This window comes from Cervus canadensis, chromosome 2 (genome assembly GCF_019320065.1).
Source record: "Cervus canadensis isolate Bull #8, Minnesota chromosome 2, ASM1932006v1, whole genome shotgun sequence".
Classification (NCBI taxonomy): Eukaryota; Metazoa; Chordata; class Mammalia; order Artiodactyla; family Cervidae; genus Cervus; species Cervus canadensis.
The window spans coordinates 17,654,567-17,675,107 of NC_057387.1; the positions used below are offsets into that span (position 1 = coordinate 17,654,567).

General features: G+C 45.1%; 2 protein-coding genes and 1 non-coding gene across 5 annotated transcripts in view; 1 reads left to right on the forward strand and 2 right to left on the reverse strand.

Moving 5' to 3' along the window:
* The first annotated feature begins 1,737 nt into the window (after positions 1-1,737).
* Positions 1,738-1,809, forward strand: TRNAE-UUC. Its single transcript has one exon. It is a non-coding gene; the product is annotated as a tRNA-Glu (tRNA).
* A 4,087-nt stretch (positions 1,810-5,896) lies between these two features.
* LOC122427224 (elongation factor 1-alpha 1-like) lies at positions 5,897-6,844 on the reverse strand. The gene has a single exon (XM_043446528.1). It carries the CDS (start codon positions 6,764-6,766, stop codon positions 6,200-6,202), a length of 567 nt encoding a protein of 188 aa, XP_043302463.1. The 5' UTR covers positions 6,767-6,844; the 3' UTR covers positions 5,897-6,199.
* A 1,228-nt stretch (positions 6,845-8,072) lies between these two features.
* Positions 8,073-20,541, reverse strand: part of LOC122433916 (myomegalin) — a 64,445-nt gene continuing 51,976 nt past the window's right edge. For all 3 annotated transcript variants that reach the window (XM_043456984.1, XM_043456995.1, XM_043457002.1), the window contains 6 exons: positions 18,880-19,112; positions 17,557-17,608; positions 16,210-16,397; positions 11,817-12,050; positions 10,408-10,539; positions 8,073-8,304 (listed from right to left, as the gene is read on the reverse strand). In XM_043456984.1, coding sequence (XP_043312919.1) covers positions 8,213-8,304; positions 10,408-10,539; positions 11,817-12,050; positions 16,210-16,397; positions 17,557-17,608; positions 18,880-19,112 — 931 coding nt within the window. In that variant the 3' untranslated portion in view covers positions 8,073-8,212. The remainder of the gene's footprint in view (positions 8,305-10,407; positions 10,540-11,816; positions 12,051-16,209; positions 16,398-17,556; positions 17,609-18,879; positions 19,113-20,541) is intronic.

Below are 20,541 nucleotides of genomic sequence, written 5' to 3' on the forward strand. Positions count from 1 at the left end.
GCTGACGGCTCCGGTGTTTTATCTGTTTGAAAATAGCAAGCTTCAACGCGGGCAGAGCTATTCTTCTCCGCCTGTACTGAGTTCGTTTGCAGACCAGGCCCCGTCTAAAGCCGCGGAGGAGCCAGGCTCGGTCCACGCAAATCTCACGGTGGTTCATTCCTCATCGGTTGAGGTTCTTCTTTAAGGAAAGCTTTGTTTTATCGCTTACAATGTCTAAAACTTCAAAAAAAATTAAAAAGAACTTTGTATTTTATATTGGAGTATAGCTCATTAAAAATGTGATAGTTTCAAGTGGACAGAGAAGGGACTCAGGTGTACATAAATGTGTATCCATTCTCCCCTAAGCTCTCCTCCCACCCCGGTATGATGTCTAAAACTTATTTGCCTTTTATAATTTTCCAGTTCAACGGATCATGGAGTGCGAATTTTAACCTAGAACCACAGAGAGGTAAAGGCAATTTCCCCCAGAAAGCAGGAGGGGTTTTCGCGTTCACCTCACAGGATAACGCCAGCGGGCAGAAAGCATTTCTTTTTGCTGAAAGGATTTAATGCTTTGTCGTCTGTGTGTCTCTCTGTCCCCGGTTTCCTTTCGAAGTAAATCTTCACAAGCTTGGGAATGCATATGCGTTTTCTCCCGCAGTGGTTTCTTTTCTTAGTGCGGCGGTCACAGCCGTTTCCTCCCTGTCTGAGGTTCAGGGGCTCCTACCCGGAGGAAGACGCGGGCGGTGTGCGCACCGGCCCCCAGGCCGCGGGGCTCCGCCTGGCTTCACGTGGACTCCGAGTGCGCTCGCGGGTGCAGCTGCGCGGCAGCACCCTCACCAGCGCTGGAGCCTGAGTCCCCAAAGAGGCGGACATGAAAATAGCTTTAGATCAGGACCTTTCATAACATTCCCCTGCTTTTCTCCCCTGCAGGACCTCCCACGTCCAGCCAGAGGAGCGGATTCACGGTCTTTCGGTTGCGTCCAGCGCGCTGCCATCCTACGTGGACAAGAGGAGGGGGCGGCAGTCCTTTCGCCGACAGAGCGGGGGCCCAGCGGGGGCCCGAGGGACCACCTTTCTCGGGAGAGTCGTTTGCCCAAGTCCAGAGTCGCGAAAAGGAGGGGCTGGGACTGTGTGGGCAGAAGTAAACATGGACGGAGAAGCAAACGCGAAGTCCTGACTAGTTGGATGTGGGTCTGAGGAAAGCGCTGCGTCTGGGACAACTGGAGGTCTGAGCCCAGGGAACTGGAGATGGCGTCATCCAAGGCGGGAGAACTGCCGGGCAGCAGGTCGTGGGGGAAGACCGCACGGAATCCAGGTCTGGGCGCGGAGCCTTGTTTGCAAGCGTTTATCCAGCCCTCCGGGTTCCTGCACCCGCCAGGAGTCTTTGTGACCTTGGGGATCCCGAGGTCTCACCCGCGCGGCTCCCCTCCCGCCTCTCCTGCCCCCGCCCCGGCGACCTGCTCTCCACGCGCGCTCGCCGGGAAAAGGCGCGTCTCCAGGGCAGTCGTGAGGTGCGCCCGAACCGGGCAAGTCGTGGGGACGTGAGGGTCAGGCGGACCTCGCGGGCGCGTCATACTGTCCCGCAGAGCGTCCGGCTTTTGGTGTGGAGCTCCTCATTTGGAGAAAGCAGGGAAGGAACGTTCTTCGGGTACAATTCCTTGGAGGGAAGTGCGGGACTCAGAACTCGAGGGCAAGAGACACCACACAGTCTTTTCAGGCTTCCTGTTATAACTTATGAGGACCGCAAGATGTAATTCCCTGGTGGTCTAGTGGCTAGGATTCGGCGCTTTCACCGCCGCGGCCCGGGTTCGATTCCCGGTCAGGGAAGGTTGCTTTACTTTTAGTTTTGGCTGCATGTCCGGCAATCTTCACTTCCTGCCCACAACTGTTACGTGCCCCACCGTCCAGTTGCAGTGGAGTCTCTGCATCAAATCCTTCAGCCAATGAGGTAGAATCCCAGGGTCCAGGGCATCTCCTAAGGGAGATGTGAGGAGCAGTCGGGACAGCCCCTTGCCTCCACTCCTCCCTTCGCCAGAAACCTAAAGCCTCACTTTCAGTGTCCATCTGAAGAGAACTTGGGACTTGAGTACCAACTGTGTTGTTATTGTTCAGTCGCTAAGACCAGTCTGACTCTGCCACCCCATGGACTGCAGCACACCAGCCTGTCCTGTACTGTCTCCTGGAATTTGCTCAAACTCATGTCCATTGAGTGGGTGATGCTATCTCATCATCTCACCCTCTGCTGCCCTTTTTTTTTTTTTTTTTTTTGCCTACAATCAGCATCAGGGTCTTTTCCAATAAGTCAGCTCTTTGCATCAGGTGGCCAGAGAATTGGAGTTTCAGCTTCAGCATCAGTCCTTCCAATGAATATTCAGGATTGATTTCTTTCAGGATTGACTGGTTTGATCTCCTTGCAGTCCAAGGGATTCTCAAGAGTCTTCTCTAGCACCAGAATTTGAAAACATCAGTTCTTTGGTGCTTAACCTTCTTCATGGTCCAACTCTCACATCCCTACATGACTACTGGAAAAACCTTAGCTGGACTACATGGACCTTTGTTAGCAAGGTGATGTCTTTGCTTTTTAATATGCTGTCTAGGTTGGTCATAGCTTTTCTTCAAAGGAGCATGCGTCTTAATTTCATGGCTGCATGAAACTGGCTGAGTACTAATTATTCCTTTAAAAAGCACACTGAAACTTATGAAAATTTGCAAGAAGAGTAACTGCATATATTCTTCATCTCAATGCACCAATTAACATTTTCCCACATTTGCTTTCTTACTCTCTCTCCGTATACATGACTTGCTCCACCATTTGAGAGGAACTTGCAGACATCCTAAGATCATTGGTTGGGCCGCTATTGCTCTTTTACTTTGGCATTTCCTGCTCAACCAGCTCCCATGGGACCTTGTCCTCCAAGACTCGGGGAAGGTTTTGTCCTGGCAAGGAGGCCCCTCTTGCCCCATTTTCTTCAGGCTGTAAGAAATTTCAGGCAGTATTTTATTCAGCTCTCTTTGGTAGGTGCAGGCCAGTGCTTGCAGGAACACCACTAGGCTGTCATCCCTGGCCCCCACAGCACGGCTGCCCACCAGCCTCCTCCCAATTCCCTTGGTGGGCGGTGGGGTCTTGGGCCAGACTGAGCACTAGAACCACCTACCTCAGGAGAGAGCCTTCAGGGAAGTGCAGCTGCTCCCTTGGCTTTTGCCAGGCTCTCTGTACCCTGCTAGGATATCATTTTACTTATTTTTTGGTTTATATTTTTTATGTGTACAGTATTATATTTTGACTTCTGTATACATTACAGCAAATTCACCATTAAATAGGTTTACTTTCCATCTCTGGCCATACAGTTGACTCCTCTTATTCACTCTTCCCTCCCCACTTCAGTCTTCCCTTCTGATAACCATTACCTGTTTGATAACCATTACCTGTTTATATGTTTGTTTTTGAATGGTTCAGATGGTTCATTTTAAAATTTAAAAAAATACTCCACATGTGGTGAAACTGCATGCTATTTGTCTTCCTTTGAATGACATGTCACTTAGCATAATACCCTCAAGTCTATCCATGTTGTAGCAAATGGTAAGATTTCATCTTTTTTTAAGGCTGAGAAATCACATGGCTTCCAAACCTCTAAGCACTCCCATAATGTGTGGTATGTCAGTATGAAATTCCTTCATTTCTGGTTTAAAGGTTTTGTTCTGTTCTCTGAATGTCCTATGTTCATGGATATGTGCCAGATAACTATAAAGGGTGATCAACATAGCACCTTCTATGTCTGTGGGCTGGATAAATAAACTACTAATGATAACAGTGCATGGAGTCCCTTGTGACTGTGTGGCAGGGTGAGATAGGAGGAGTAATATCAAGACAGTTATGTCTGGAACAAAACACAGTACAAAGTACCCACAGCACATAGCCATAGGAGAGGCTGGCAGGATGACAACCATGTTATTCCAGATGCTCCAAAAAGTAAATGGTGAGAATTAATTAAATGTGCAAGGACTTCATTAGGGAAAATACCTGTATGCAAGAAAATAGGAAGGTACTTAGGAATGATGAGAGATGCCTCGGGTCATGAAGCAAACCTGACTTAGTAAGGAAGAGAAGAGAAGGTGTCCAAGACTGCCTGCCATGAAGTTCATCAAAGTCATTGTGGAGTCACTGAGCCAAAGTCAGCCAATGAAGAGTCTTGTCTCTCCCAGGAGTGGGTCTGCCTTTGTATCCCCACTGCACTCAGCTATTGGCAGGGAGCAGCCCATGGGAGATGCAGCCTCAGAGATAGATTTTAAAGCATAGCTGGGACCTTCAGTCAATTAATCTCTGCATTAGGAAGGTCTATAAGGCCATCAGAACAACCAAACCCAGGACAGATGTAAGACTACACAAAAGTATTAGTGATTGGTAAGTACAGGGAACAGAAATAAGAACAATGGTAGAACTGTCTCCTCTCCTTCCAGTTTGGTGAAATACTGTCACTCCACCTTCTTTTGTTCTACCTTCAGTTTAAGCTATAAGTGGCAATAAGGAATTAGTGGACCCATGAGCCACAGATGTAATTACCTCTGTGCCGTGGGCTGATCTCATGAGAGAAATCATCTTGTTGACAGAATGTTGACTGAAACTATTATTTTTCCTCATTTTGTATTATTTTAAATTATGAAAAAATGATAAACACATTTACAGGAGACTTGGAAAATACAGAACAAAGTTACATATATTTCCACTATATATTACAATTATTTTAAAGTAGATAAATTAAGATTTTTAGTTGGAGTTTCAGTATCAAACTCTCAAAAATAGACAGAAAAGTAGAAGGATACAGTAGACCTGAAAATCACTATGAGCCAATTCAACAGAATTATGATTTATACAATTTTCACACAACAGCAGGATACAAATTCTATTCAAGTTCCCATAGACTATAAACTAGGAGCCATTGGAACATATCCAGGGACATAAAACAGGGTGTAAAAATTTCATGGTATAAAGGTATTGAAATCATACAGTCTGTCATAAATATGACATATATATTATATATATAATATATATATAAATTTTTTTTTTCTGGTTGTTCAGTCACTCAGTTGTGTCTGACTCTTTGTGACTCCATGGAGGGGTCTCCCTTTACTTCACCATCACCTAGAGCTTGCTGAAACTTTCATGTCCTTTGAGTCAGTGATGTCATCCAACCATCTCATCCTCTGTCACCCCCTTCTCCTCTTGTCCTCAGTCTTTTCCAGCATCAGGATCTTTTCCAGTGAGTTGGCTCTTTGCATCAGGTGGCCAAAGTATTGGAGTTTCAGCTTCAGCATCAGTCCTTCCAATGAATATTCATGACTGATCTCCTTTAGGATGGACGGGTTTGATCTTCTTGCAGTCCAAGGGACTCTCAAGAGTCTCCTCCAACACCACAGTTCAAAAGCATCAATTCTTCAGTATTCAGCTTTCCTTATGGCCCAGCTCTCACATCCATACATGACTACCGGAGAAACCATAGTTTTGACTAGATGGACCTTTGTTGGCAAAGTAAAGGCTTTGCTTTTTAATATGCTGTCTAGGTTTGTCATAGCTTTTCTATCAAGGAGAGTCTTTTAATTTCATGGCTGCAATCACCATCTGCAGTGATTTTGGTGTGTATATATATATATATATATATATATATATATAAAAAGAATTTATATTAGGATGTACACACTGCTATATTTAAAACGGATAGCCAACAAAAATCTATTGTATAGCACATGGAACTCTGCTCAGTGTTATATGAAGCCTATATGGGAAGGGGTTATGGGGGAGGAATGGATACATGTATATGTATGGCTGAGTCCTGTTGTTGTTAATTGGTTATACCCCAAAACAAAATAAAAAGTACAAAAAATATAGATTACATTCTTATAAAAAATAAAGCTTTAATTGAATGTAACAAAAAAGTTATGTTTTTCATTAAGCTTTTTTTTTTTAAATGAGTCTCAAATTCTGTGACAGATTTTTGGTCAAGTTGTTTTCATTAAAAATTACTGATTTTAAAAACTAATAACTTAAAACTGCCACACCCAAACATATGATCCACAAAACATTCTCCTTTCCTTCTAAAGGTTTTATGATACATTGTTATCATTAGCCAGTCTTTTACTATTAAATGGCCAACTGAGACAGTTCTGAGACTGTTCTTCCACCACTGATTAAGACTGGGGTGGCAGATTTGGGGGATAATATTCATTCAGCCTTCTGAGCTTTCTGGGCAGACTTGGTGACCTTACCAGCTCCACCTGCCTTCTTGTCCACTGCTTTGATGACACCCACAGTGACAGTCTGTCTTATGTCACACACAGCAAAACGGCCCAGGGGAGGATAGTCAGAGAAGCTCTCAACACACATGGGCTTGCCAGGAACCATATGAACAATGACAGCATCACCAGATTTCAAGAATTTAGGGCCATCTTGCAGCTTTTTCCCAGAATGGCAATCAATCTTCTTCAGCTCAGCAAACTTGTAAGCAATGTGAGCTGTTTGACAATCCAGCACAGGTGCATATCCAGCACTGATCTGGCCTGGATGGTTCAAAATAATCACCTCAGCTGTGAAGCCAGCTGCTTCCATTGGTGGGTCATTTTTGCTGTCACCAGTCACACTGCCACAACGAACATCTTTGACAGACATGTTCTTGACATTGAAGCCCACACTGTCCCCAGGAAGGGCTTCACTCAATGCTTCAAGGTGCATTTCTACAGACTTCACTTCAGTTGTTACATTGACTGCGAAATGCCAGGCTGGATGAAGCATAAGTTGGAATCAAGATTGCCGGGAGAAATATCAATAACCTCAGATATGCAGATGACACCACCCTTATGGCAGAAAGCAAAGAACTAAAGAGCCTCTTGAAAGCCAAAGAGGAGAGTAAAAAAACTGGCTTAAAACTCAACATTCAAAAACTTAAAGATTATGGCTTCTGGTCCCATCACTTCATGGCAGATAGATGGGGAAACAATGGAATGAGTGACAGACTTTCTTTTCTTGGGCTCCAAAATCACTACAGATGGTGACTACAGCCATGAAATTAAAAGATGCTTGCTCCTTGAAAGAAAAGCTATGACAAACCTAGACAGCATATTAAAAAGCAGAGACATTACTTTGCCAACAAAGGTCTGTCTAGTCAAAGCAATGGTTTTTCCAGTAGACGTGTATGGATGTGAGAGTTGGACCATAAAGAAGGCTGAGTGTCAAAGAATTGATGCTTCTGAAGCATGGTGTTGCAGAAAACGCTTGAGAGTCCCTTGGACTGCAAGGAGATCAAACCAGTCCATCCTAAAGGAAATCAGTCATGAATATTCATTGGAAGGACTGATGCTGAAGCTGAAACTCCAATACTTTGGCCACCTGATGCAAAGAGCCAATTAATTGGAAAAGATCGTGATACTGGAAAAGACTGAGGGCAAGAGAAGGGGGCGACAGAGGATGAGATGGTCAGATGGCATTACCAACTTAATGGACATGAGTTTGAGCAAGCTCCGGGAGTTGGTGATGGACAGGGAGGCCTGGCATGCTGCAGTCCAGAGGGTTGCAAAGAGTCAGACACGACTGAGTGACTGAACTGAACTGACATGTCATCTCATTAATATCAATTCATTCTTAGTTTGAAAAAGATCAAAATAAAATTTACTCTTCTATATATATTAACATATATTATTTATACCATTTTGAAAATTCAACAACTACTATTTCCAGGCTTGAGGCAACTCTGATCTTCATGATTCTGAGAAGCAGTTTCTGTCACTCTCTCGAATGGAGTTCACCTGGGTCTTGCTTATGGTCTTCATTATAAACATTCAGATTTTATCCTACTATATTTTCACATGCGATAGTTTTTTTTCTTTCCAAGCATGTAATGGGGCTCAAGGATCCCACAGGCCCACTCTCAATAGATTTAACTTTTCCCCTGCATTGGCCTTTCTGATCTAGTTCTCTGAAATAGATAACAGAGGAAATGTATTTTTCCTTTAATCTTTTCTTTGAATTTCAGGCCATTATGGGTTTTATTCTTTCCTGCACAAATTTTACTTTTTGTAGTCACTCAATAAATACATGTAAATAATTTTTAAATAATAATTTATTAATCTGATCCATTCATTTAAAGGTAATGTCTGATGCCTCCAAGTTTACACCCACAAGTGCTGTTGGATAGGACTGGAGAATCTGGAAAACACTCCTCTAGACCCTTCCGGTGTCGGGTCACAAGATGTCCTTACCAGAGCCAGAAGAGTGACTCTCAGTGTATAAATGAGGGGTGGTGAAGGACACATCTGAAGCTGACTGTGCAGTACCTGGGGAGGGAGAGACAGAGCTGCAATGAGGTCTGGAGGGATTTAGGGAACTCTCTTCAATGACTGCTCCCAACAGAAAATGACAATTTTTCCCCTCCTTATTCACATGCAACTGGAAGTGGGAAAGGTAGGTAGAGAAACAAGCGGGTATCCAGCTCACAGCCAGTAACCCTCTGGTTATCTGGGGAAGGGACTTACAAGTGAAATGTGAATTCCCCAGGGTGCTCCACTCCTAGAGCCTGTGAATCTAGGGACTTGCAGGTGGGACCTCATACGAAGCAACCTTATCTAGATTGGGCTGTGTGAGTCTGGGCAAGTTTTGTACTCTCCACTCTCTGTGATTCTGCAGCTGGGTATTGCTGCAGAAAGGAGGGATATGGAAGTAACCAAGTTTGGGTTTTGCCCTGTGTAAGTCTGAAAACTCCAGCTTGCTTTCCCTCAAGGCCCTTTTCTTGTTGTAGAGCTGAGGTATGGACTCTGGGTTCTATCCATGGAAGCCAAAGGTAGATACTATCTCTGGAAATAAAAACAAACCAGACAAGTCACACATTTGGGTAACAGATGCTTTCAAAGATATAGTTCCCTTCACCCACCAAAATTTTGGCAAAACCTGGGAGCCTCATGCACTGGGACAACAGTCTGATGTGGCTGAGTCACACCACTATGGGCCACACCCTCATGTCAATGGCTCCAGTTGTGGAACATAGTCTTTCCCCCTAACTGGCTGCTGCTGTGATGTTGTCAGGGGCCTGGTCACCATATTCCTGATCATGACAAGGGAGAACACTTGGGTAGAAAGTGTGGAAATACAGTCCATCTGCATGAGGGGGAGGAGGGTGGGAGGCAGCATCCAGAGCTTGTGGTAGTGACATGAAGGTGGGATGTGCTGCTCCCTCTGTTGAGGGCACCATGGAAGCCGTGGCCCTACCATCCGACAGTCGGGCCATGAGCCCTGGGGGCAGCACCAAGTAGTGCAGGGAGTTATAAGAACGGGCATCGCATTAGATAGCCCTGAGGATGAGAACAGCTTCCCAGGTGGTGCAGTGGTAAAGAAACTGCCTGCCAACGTAGGAGACGCAGGTGACGCAGGTTCAGGCCCTGGATCAGGAAGATCCCCTGGAGAAGGAAATTGCAAGCCACTATACAACATATTAAGAGAAGGAAATGGCAACCCACTCCAGGGTTCTTGCCTGGACAATCCCAGGGACGGGGGAGCCTGGTGGGCTGCTGTCTGTGGGGTCACACAGAGTCAGACATGACTGAAGCGACTTAGCAGCAGCAGCAGCATACAACATATTCAAAGGCAGAGACATTACTTTGCCAACAAAGGTCTGTCTAGTCAAAGCTATGGTTTTTCCAGTAGTCATGTATGGATGTGAGAGTTGGACCATAACTAAGGCTGAGTACTGAAGAACTGAGGCTTTTGAAATGTGGTGTTGGAGAAGACTCTTGAGAGTCCCTTGGACTGCAAGAAGATCAAACCAGTCCATCCTAAAGGAAATCAGTCCTGAATATTCATTGGAAGGACTGTTGCTGAAGCTGAAACTCCAATACTTTGGCCACCTGATGCAAAGAGCTGATTCACTGGAAAAGATCCTGATGCTGGGAAAGACTGAAGGCTAGAGGAGAAGGGGGCGACAGGATGAGATGGTTGGATGGCATCACTGACTCAATGGACATGAGTTTGAGTAGGCTCTGGGAGTTGGTGATGGACAGGGAAGCCTGGGGTGCTGCAGTCCACGGGGTCGCAAAGAGTCGGATGCCACTGAACTGAACTGAACTGAACCAGTATTCTTGCCTGGAGAATCCCATGGACAGAGGAGCCTGCCGGGCTACAGTCCATAGTGTCTCCAAGGAGTCGGACATGAATGAGTGACTGAGCATGAACGCAAGAAGGCGAGAACTAGTCCCACCCAGGGCAAGCCACTTAGTGTCTTCATTTATAAAGTAGGGACAAAAATGCCTGCCCTGCTTACCTCTCTGGGCTGACTGTGAGGAGGAGTAGGGGAGTGCACACCAATGTCTTTATAGCTGCACACCTATATGCCCTTGTGAGGCTCCCCAGATGTGGACAGAACCCGGAGGTTTTGGTGCCCTTTCTACCTTTTCCTTGGCCAGCATTGCTGAGCACGTATTCCAGCCTCTCCCGCAGACGGTCATTGATGAATACAGATTCCTCCAGGCGCTGGCGCAGGTTTTGGATCTCAATAAGATTCTTTTCCAGCAGGTCGGCCCCTGTTGCATACCACCAAGACAGGGAGAGGTAGGAAATGAGAAAGGTGGATCCCTCATGGGACCCTCTGCAAGATCCCTGCTCATATCCATACTCCTGTCAACGTCCTCTGCTCACCTCGGCACCTGGGAAGCACTAGGCAACTTTGTTTAAAGTGGTCCTAGGCTTTTAATCCCAACACAGCCTTCTGCTAGGGACTCCATGAGGCCTCCTCCCAGAGAGAAGCTGAGTATATCTGGGGGAGATGGACACGGGGCTGGTGGACAAGTGTGAGAAACCACTAAACTGCTCCAGGGAGGACTGGCCTAACGATGAGAAACTGCGTCCACCTCCTTTGGTGGAAATCCAGAGGGCCTCCCTCTCTACCTCAGACCTCTCTTACCCTATGATCCATGACTGCACAACTTTTAACATTCACCCAGTAAAAAAAACTAAGGTATATGCATACGAAATTAGATCAGGCTGTGAATCATGAGTGACATTGAATGTTTTCCTTGGGTTAAGAGTGACGGGAAGAGTCTGGGGAGGTATCAGGACCCGAAGGAGGAATGAGAGAAGGTAACAGTTTCAAGGATGGAAAAAGATGCACAAAGAGAAGGGTAAAATGATCAAAAATAGGCTTCACCAGGACATTGTGCTTAGGGCCAGGTTTTTCTCTGAGAATTTCAAATATTGTTTTGTTATACTGTGTGCATACTGAAACCAGGCTGCTTCCAAGCAGTTCCTCCACATGGGTGCACCCTTAGCCCCTGAGTGCCAGGAGGCCTGGCTCCAAACCCACAGGCAAAGAATGAGAAGCAGGACTGCCTTATAATTGTATACAAAGTGTATGTGTCTCCCTCTGTAGGTGTGTATAGAAATAGTCTTCCATTCTGCAATAACTCTTGATCTAAGAAGACTTACCTTCCCCTTGGAAGTCTGAACTTAGAACAGTCTAAAAAAATCTAGACCTAAAAGGTTACAGCACAGAGAAAAGGGAACACACAAATGTGAGGGAACTCATCCTCCTTATAGAGTGCCTCAGAATGCCCTTGCATTCTTTTATTCTCCTGCCCAGAGTGAGTCCCTAGGTAGTGGAAATGAGAGGCACATAGAAAGGATCAGTACTGAGATGGGGCTTCATTCTCTGGCTGACCCATGGGATACTGACCCTTCATCTTCTCACCCACTTCTGTGAGCCAGGGTTTCACTGAGGAACAAAATACCCTCTGGCCAGGAAAGGAATGTGTTGTTTCTGTAAATGGCTGTATTTCACCAACTGCTCCTTTGTTATTTTTACCAGAGGGCTTGGAGCTGGGCCGGTCCAAAGAGGAAGAGGAGGATAGGTTCCCGGATGCATTCATCTTCTGAGGCTTCATCTCTTCGCATGGGTGACTGCTGCCATGATGCCCAGCGTCTGGTGTCCCACTCTGCTCTGCGGTGCCACCCAAAGGATAGAAGGGCTGAGCAGATACAGCTTCTGAGTGGTTGCTGGGCAATGAAGCTGAATCAGCAGGCGTGGCTGGGCTGACATCTGTCCAGAAAGGAATATGAGTGAGAAACAAACGGGGAAGTCAGAAATGAAGTGTTTTAACAATCATTATACTGGGTTGAATAGTATCCTCCAAAAATTCATGTCTACCTGGAACCTAAGACTGTGACCTCATTTGAAAATAGAGTCTTTATACATTTAATTAGTTAAAAGGAGATGATACTGGATTAGGGTGGACCTTAAATCCAACATGACTGATGTCTATATAAGAAGAGGAGAGGAGACAGAGATAGGACATACACAGGGGAGAAGACCAGGTGACAATGGGGGCAGGGATTGGAGTGATGCATCTTCAAGGTTAAGGATGTTCCCCACAACCAGCAAGTCAAGAAGAGGCAAGAAAGAAGGGAGCATGGCTCTGCTGACTTGATTTCAGACTCCTGATTTTCAGAACTGTGAGAAAACAACTTATGTTGTTTTGAAACATCCAGTTTGTGATACTGTGTTACAACAGCCTGAGAAAATTGATAAAGCAATCCATGGAATGAAGACTTTAAGGTGAATAACAGTGATCGGTCAATTGCTTAGTATCAGCTAAGAACTCATTTCCCAAGGACTATCAATTTCACCCCAAGGTTACTGGCACTCCTGGCCTATGGTATCAAGAAGCAGTTGTGAGATATAATGTCTGAGGGTCACAGTGCACACAGAGGAAAAGTACAGGGGCCTCTCTCCTCGTTCCAAGATCCTCAAATGCTGGAATGATCCCAGAGAGGTACTTCAGAAATGTCTCCTCCAATTGTAGGAATCACTGCCAATCTTAGAAGTCATGAGAGTAAGCACTCTCAAACTGGTCTGTGAACGTGTGATCTTCTCACCCAACAGTCTATGCCCTTGCCACCAAACAGCTGCTGATCCTTCCTGAGCTTGTTCTATATTGGGATTGTTGGTAGAAGATAAGGAAGGGAAAATGGCCTTCACTTTTGGCTGATGAGCAGCAAACCTAGGCAGAGTGGCCTACTCCTGGTGGCTCCCACTGCTCCTGCCTGAGTTGACTCTGGACACCTTCTGAGGCTGAGGGGGTGTCACTTGCGAGGAAGGCAAGTGGTGATTTGCAATCCATCCAGAATGGCTCATGAGAATGTAAAAAGAATTCTTAAGTATAGCTCAGATTGTCAGGCTCCTATCCAATGAATGACTGGGGTACAATATTTTTACATAAGGGATTATAGAATCAAAAAAAAAAAATGGTATTGTACAGCTCAATGATGCTATGAGAACATTTATATCATGTTCTTTGCTGGTTCCCTTTAGACAAAAAACCCGGCTGGGTGACAGGGCCATAATTCAGAGAAAAGTTTAAGAGTCTTCTCCTTTCAAGGATTATTATCAAGGACCACAAAACAGTCAGGTTTCTTCTCTGAGCAGGGTCAGAGTGAGGTCTTATTTTCCTCAACCAAGCCAAATTCCTTTAGGGAATTGTTTACTTAAATCAGTATCCTTCCCTGACTTATACAATATCAGATGTAACTAACACTGCTGTGAAATGAAGAGTAAGGTAGACTATGTTAAGCCTTTAGTTCAAGGCATAACTTAAAGTAGAAACTCAATCAAAATGTGATTCCTGATCTTTTTCCTTTATATCCCCTCCCCAGAAAATCAGCTTACTCTCAGCCAAGGGCATACGAGGTTTCTAGTCAGTCAGCAACAGTGATCAGCATGTTCTTGTCCCATTCTTCCCTTGCCACACAACACGGGAAACATCCTACATTGTACATGGAAAGCAGCAGAGACAAGCCTTCTGGGAGAGGAATTAAGTCTCACAGTGATGCTGCCACACACCATTTGTGGCACTAGAAATTTTGGCCCCCAAAGAAGAAGTATTGATAAACCATTGCCCCTCTGAGAAAAATGATGACTTCAGGTGGGAAAAAGAAGGGTTTAGTCTCCTTCAGAAAAGACAGAGATAATAGAAAACAAGGCTGATACTTTCTGAGAGTGCCAAAAATGTGCCACATCTCAAATGTGGCCATTCTAACAAGTAGTGGCAGGAATTGCAGGTAAGGAGAAGGTATGTTTGCCCTTTATCTGCTGTCTCTCAGGGAAGCGTTGAGATGGAGCCAAATGCCTCTGGGCAACTGAGTTCGAGGATGCACAACAAATTCCCATCAGCCTCTTGGACAATGTCACATTCATAACAAGGGCAGCCTATTCATTTATAGTGGGCTTCCCTGCTAGTTAAGTGGTAAAGAATCCACCTGCAATGCAGGAGATGTAGGAGAGCCAGGTTCCATCCCCGAGTGGGGAAGATCCCCTCGAGAAGGAAATGGCAACCCACTCCAGTACTCTTGCCTAGGAAATCCCATGGACAGAGAAGCCTGGTGGGCTAGAATCCATGGGGTCACAAGAGTCGGACACGACTTAGTGACTAAATCACAACCAAAATCATTCATTTATAAATTCATGGGTGAAAGTATATGTGTATAGAGTCTTGTCTTCTTTGCAGAGGCTAGGCCTTTGTGCTGGGCATAGGGGAAGAAAGAGTGAAATGGGGAAAACACTGGCTCCAGAAGCCTAGAGAAAGAGGTGTGCACAGGGGTGACTCCCTCCTGGCTAGGTCCATGACTGCTCGGGCCGCAGTGCAGTGGGCACTCTGAGCTTTAGAGTCAGCCAGGATCACAGTCAATGTTACTCCAAGCTGGACTGTCTTCAGTAAGTTCCCTGACCTCACTGAGCCTCAGTGTCCTTAGCTGTGCTGTAAAATCAGGACACCACCACTAATTTAAAAGGATTGCTGTCCTGATTAAATGAGGCAGCATATATACAGTGATCAATAATACAAGCATACTAGATGCTCAATAAATATGAATTTTCTGTCTTCCCTTGACTGCTATAATTAAGAGGAGACACGCTGCTTTGCTTCTCATGTAAAATGAGAAACAGGAATAGTTCCAGGTCAAAATCCATTATGGCTTATTCATGCCTCATTAGAAAAGACCCTGATGCTGGGAAAGATTGAAGGCATGAGGAGAAGAGGAAGACAGAGGATGAGATGGTTGGATGGCATCACCAACTCAATGGACATGAGTTTGAGCAAGTTTCAGGAGATGTTGAAGGAGAGGTAAGGAAGCCTGGCGTGCTACAGATCATGGGGTTGCAAAGAGCTGGACACGACTGAGTGACTGAACAACAAAAACAACAACATGCCTAAAATATTCAGAAAAAATAAAAACAGATACATAGCCAGGGACTTCCTGGTCCCTGGTTGTTCACATCTGACTCTGTATGAGTCAGATGCTTTCCTTAGGAGGGAAAATAAAGGGAATGCTGAGCAGGAGAAAAATGAAGGCTTGATTTTAAACTTATTCTCTTCCTCCTACCCTTACCAAAGCTACCCAAGGGCCCTCTTTGGGGAATTCTGGGGAGTGGCATGATGGTGATAGATTCAGTCAGTCCCAGTAACTGATGGTTTAGAGAATATTACAGCTGAATTATCAGAATGATGGGTGGGATCTGTAAATTCACAGATGATAGAAAATATTTAGTGGTGAATAAAAATAGGACAAAGTAAAAAATATAAATGTAAAAATAAATAAATAAATAATAGAAAAAGATGGCTTCCCTGGATGCTCAGATGGTGAAGAATCTGCCTGCAATGCAGGAGACCTGGGTTCAATCCCTGGGTTGGGAAGATCCCCTGGAGAAGGGAATGCCTACATTCTTGCCTGGAGAATTCCATGGACAAAGGAGTCTGGTGGGCTACAATCCATGGGGTTCCAGAGTTGGACCCTACTGAACGACTAACACACACAAAATAGAAACTGTGGCTGTTTACCGAAAGGAGTTCAGGATCAGAGGTCCAATGTGAATGACACTCATGTCTGTGGTCTGAAAGGTGACATGACTGTGTTGCAGGTATGAGGGAGCATTTGTTCCCTTCCCTTCCCAACTCATGACCCCTCCCCTCAAATCCAGCACCATGTATGTGCCTGAGGGGGGTCTGGTGGCTGATGAAGTGTGGCACTAGGAATGGAGAAAAGCTATCTGACATCCCTGAAGCCTGTGCCTGGCACTGAATCCCTGACCTGTGCCCAATCAGGCATGTCACAGTAGGTCTGCAGGGCGTGGCTGCCAAGGTGCCTCCTCTTGGTCTAGACAAATAAGCAAGCGCCTAGAAACTGGAGGATCTCTGGGTACTTACTGGCCATGTCCACTGCAGGGCGCACTTTCTGTTCATTGAGCAGCAGGTAGGTGCTGCTAGGGGAGTAACGGGCGGTGGACGGGGCATGGCTGCTGGAGCAGGTCTGGGGCCAAGTCTGCAGCTGGGCATCCTGTTGGGTATGCAGGACTTCTGTCTTCTTATCCCTCTTTAGCCTCTCCCTTAAGATACTAGGAAGTAAGAAAGACAGAGGAAAAGTGAAAGTCACCCAAATATCACAGTTATACTGATCTGGGGGCTTAGAGGAGAGGACCCAGGAGTCAAGGAGATTGTTCCTTCAGAAAAGTCAAACAATCCATTCATATTTGGGGGTAGAGAGTTGGGAGGCAGGGAGAACAACAGTGTTCAGTGCCTTGGTCACAAACATCCTGAGAAAGAGAGAAGACCCGTCAGGCTCTTTAACACTTTGACAAGACACCCAGAGACCCATAAAAGTTCAACACACCCTGTGACATAATCCATTAAATAGTATTTGTGATGGCCCATTTAAAACTGGTTCCTGAGGCAATGCTCCCTGCTAGGTGTCTTGTAGTTTCCAGACCTCCTTGGGCTTCCCTGGTGGCTCAGTTGGGAAAAAACCTGTCTGCGATACGGGAGACCTGGGTTTGATTCCTGGGTTGGGGAGATCCCCTGGATGAAGGGAATGGCTACCCACTCCATTATTCTGGCCTGGAGAATTCCATGGATAGAGGAGCCTGGAGGGCTACGGTCCATGGGGGTCACAAAGGGTTGGACAGAGTCAGACATGACTGAGTGACTTCTACTTTCCCTAGTCATACATAATATAAATCTATGTCATATTTAAATATAAATCTTTTTTGTTTGAAAGAAATTTGTAGCCATTCAACATCTGCCAGCACTTGTTGGGTCACTCTTAAAGATTTCAGATATGATCTCACTCCAGCTTTTAAAGATCTAGGGGAGACCAGAGGTGATCCCTGGGAGGATGGGAGACTCCTAAGACTGGAGAGTTAGGCTAAATTACTACATTACTAAATGAGTGAATTAGGCTAAATTACTAAATTCTAATTACTAGTAAATTTAGTAGTAAATTACTAGTAAATTTAGTAAATTAAGTAGTAAATTACTAGTAAATTTAGTAAATTACTAATTCACTAAATGAGTGAATCTTGGAGCCAGAAGAATAATAAACTAAAAAAACAGGAAATGAGACCACCTTGTCACTAAGGACACACAATGGTTTGATGGTATAATCAGCTGTTTGGTTTTCATGGGGTGAGAGAGCTGCTGCTCCACTGATCTTCTGGCCCTTGCTCCGGATTCTTGACTAGATTTTATCTTTCACAGCCCCTGAAAATTTTGAGTTACCTGAGTCTCTGCAGCATCTGTTCTCTTTGATTCTTCTTATTTACACAGTCATCTGAAAACCAAATTGAGAAAAGGAGCAGTCATACTTTAAACAGCTCTCATTTACCAAATACAAGCACACACTGGGTTCTCTCTCCGGGGTCACAGACACATAGCTGCTTGATGCTCAAGTACAAGCTTCTCTGAATTTTCTCGGGAGACACTGGGTTGAGTGTTTAGACAGCATGTCTGGCAAACTTTCCCGAACCCACCTCAAAGATCATCAGTCACCTCTACTTGCTCTGCCCTGAGTTAGAGCAAAAAGTTGAAAATGTCTCTTTTCCCACAGATCATGGGGTACTTGTCCAGCTGGCCTCTCGATCATCCCAGCCAGAGCCTCCCAGTCCTGCCATGGGGCGGGTTCCCAGTCCCATGTCTATGGGTCCCATCAGTTTTCATGCAGAACCTGTCTCCGCAGAGGTGACAGCCACCCTGTCCCACCTCTGCATCTGCCATCAGGAGCCTGCACAATGGCCTCAAACCAGCTCTTACTATGTGCCCTCAGGTCTCTAGGCAATACTCTATATAACTGACTTCTGAAATAATAAATATTCCCACAAAAGGTACTTATACATATAGTGCCTAAACCATTCCCAGGGACTTCCCTGGCAGTCCAGTGGTTAAGATTTCACCTTCCAATGCAGAGGGTACATGTTCGATCCACGGTCAGGGAACTAAGATCCCGCATGCTACATGATCAAAAAACTGACACATTAAAAAAAAAAAAAACAGTCTAAACAGTTCCCAAATCAACACGATTCTCTTATCATTCTTTTCAAGTGCACTGATTAATATTGTTTATTTGATCCTAAGCACAATCATGCAAGAATTAGGGGCTTGTATTATTTGATCTAAATTTTTTAGGTGAGGAAACAGATATCAAAAGAAATATGAACATGTCCAGAACTAGTAATGAACACATATAGGCTAGAGCAGAAGTCTTTAGATTGCTAGTTTAGGACTCTTTTCAGAGCAACCAGCTGCCCCATTCCACCTCTCTTTCTACCAATTAGTTTCAGATACATGCTGTCACCCCCAGTGAGGCCTCCTGCTACAGCGGCCAAACTTCAGGAGACACAGAGTAGCTGGTAATCACCATGGCATCCCCAACCCCGTGTGCCTCTCTGTTGCTTCTCACCAGCCAGCCCCGGCTCTGCCATGGCCCCAAGATGGTGATTACAGAACAGGACACCAGATTGAAATGTCACTTGTGAATGAGTGCAGGTCTGGGAGTGTGAATGGGGGAGGGACTAAGGGCCCTCCTGAGCCCTGGGGCTGGCTTACCTGTGTTGAACTTGCTGGCGAGGCTCTCTGCCAGCTGGCTGCCCTTGGCCAGCTGCTCACGGAAATGCTGCTCCGTGTTATAGTCAATCTTCCTACTGCTGAGGAGCTCTTCAAAGATCTTCACTGTGTTCTGAATATGTTGGATGAGAAGGGAAGAGACAGCCCTCCCAATCCTTATCTTTTCCCGCAGGTGGGTCAACTCTCGAGCCTGATCCTGGATCAAGGAATATTTCCTAAAGTGGGAAGTGGTAAGGATAGAAAGGGGTGACTGATAGATTATAGTGCTTCAGCAGAAGGTGCTTTGAGAATTTCACCAATGGAGTCCCCATGCGGAACTCTAGCTAGTGTTTAGTGACTGGAATGTGGTAAAGGGAATGAAGGAAGGAAAGTAAGAGAGTGTCTCTGGGTAAAAGATTTCTTCTAAGATCATCTTTTCCCCTGCTCCCATACTTCTAAAAATGGTTTTCTTTTCTAGTTCCACTTTATCAATTAATTAATTATCTGGAGTACAATCACTTTACAATGCTGTGTTAGTTTCTGCTGTACAACAGGGTGAACCAGCTACGTGTATCATATGTCCCCTCCCTCCTGAACCTCCCCCCGCCCTTCTGGGTCATCACAGAGCACCGAGCTGAGCGGCCTGCGCTGGACAGCAGCTTCCCACTAGCACCCATTTTACACCTGGTGTAAATGCACATGTATATGCACATCCAGGCACATGCACCCAATTCGTCCCGCCCTCTTCTTCCCACTCTGGGTCTACATGTCTGTTTTCTACATCTGCATCTTTATTCCTGCCCTGAAAATAGGTTCATCTGTATCATTTTTCTAGATTCCACATACGTGTGTTAATATACAATATTTGTTTTTCTCTTTCTGACTTATTTTACTCTGTATGACAGACTCCAGATCCATCCATATCACTAAAAATGACCTAATGTCATTCCTTTATATGGCTGAGCAATATTCTACTGGATATATGTACCACATCTTTATCTATTCATCTGTCAGTGGACATTCAGGTTGCTTCCATGTCTTGGCTATTGTAAACAGTGCTGCAATGAACACTGGGGTACATGTGTCTTTTTGAGTTATGGTTTTCTCAGGGTATATGCCCAGTAGTGGGACTGCTGGGTCATATGGTAGTTTCATTTTTAGTTTTCTAAGGCACCTCCATACTGTTTCTCCATAGTGGTTGTATCAATTTACATTCCCACCAGTACTGTGAGAAGGTTTTCTTATCTCCACACCCTCTCCAGCATTCACTGTTTGTAGATTTTTTCATGATGGCCATTCTGACCAGCGTGAGGTAATACCTTATTATAGATTTGATTTACATTTCTCTAATAACGAGCAATGTTTAGTATCTTCTCATGTGTTTGTTGGCCATCTGTATGTCTTCTTTGGAGAAGTGTCTAATTAGGTCTTCTGCCCATTTTTCAACGACATCATCGTCATCACGGAACTGCCAATTGAAACAAGAGCAAGCTACTACTAAATGCAAATCAAAACTATAAGAAGGTATCACCTACACTGGTCAGAGTGGCCATCATGAAAAAAAATCTACAAACAGTAAGCTATTACTAGGGGCTTCTCTGGTGGTTCAGACAGTAAAGATTCCGCCTGCAATGTGGGAGACCTGGGTTTGATCCCTGGGTTGGG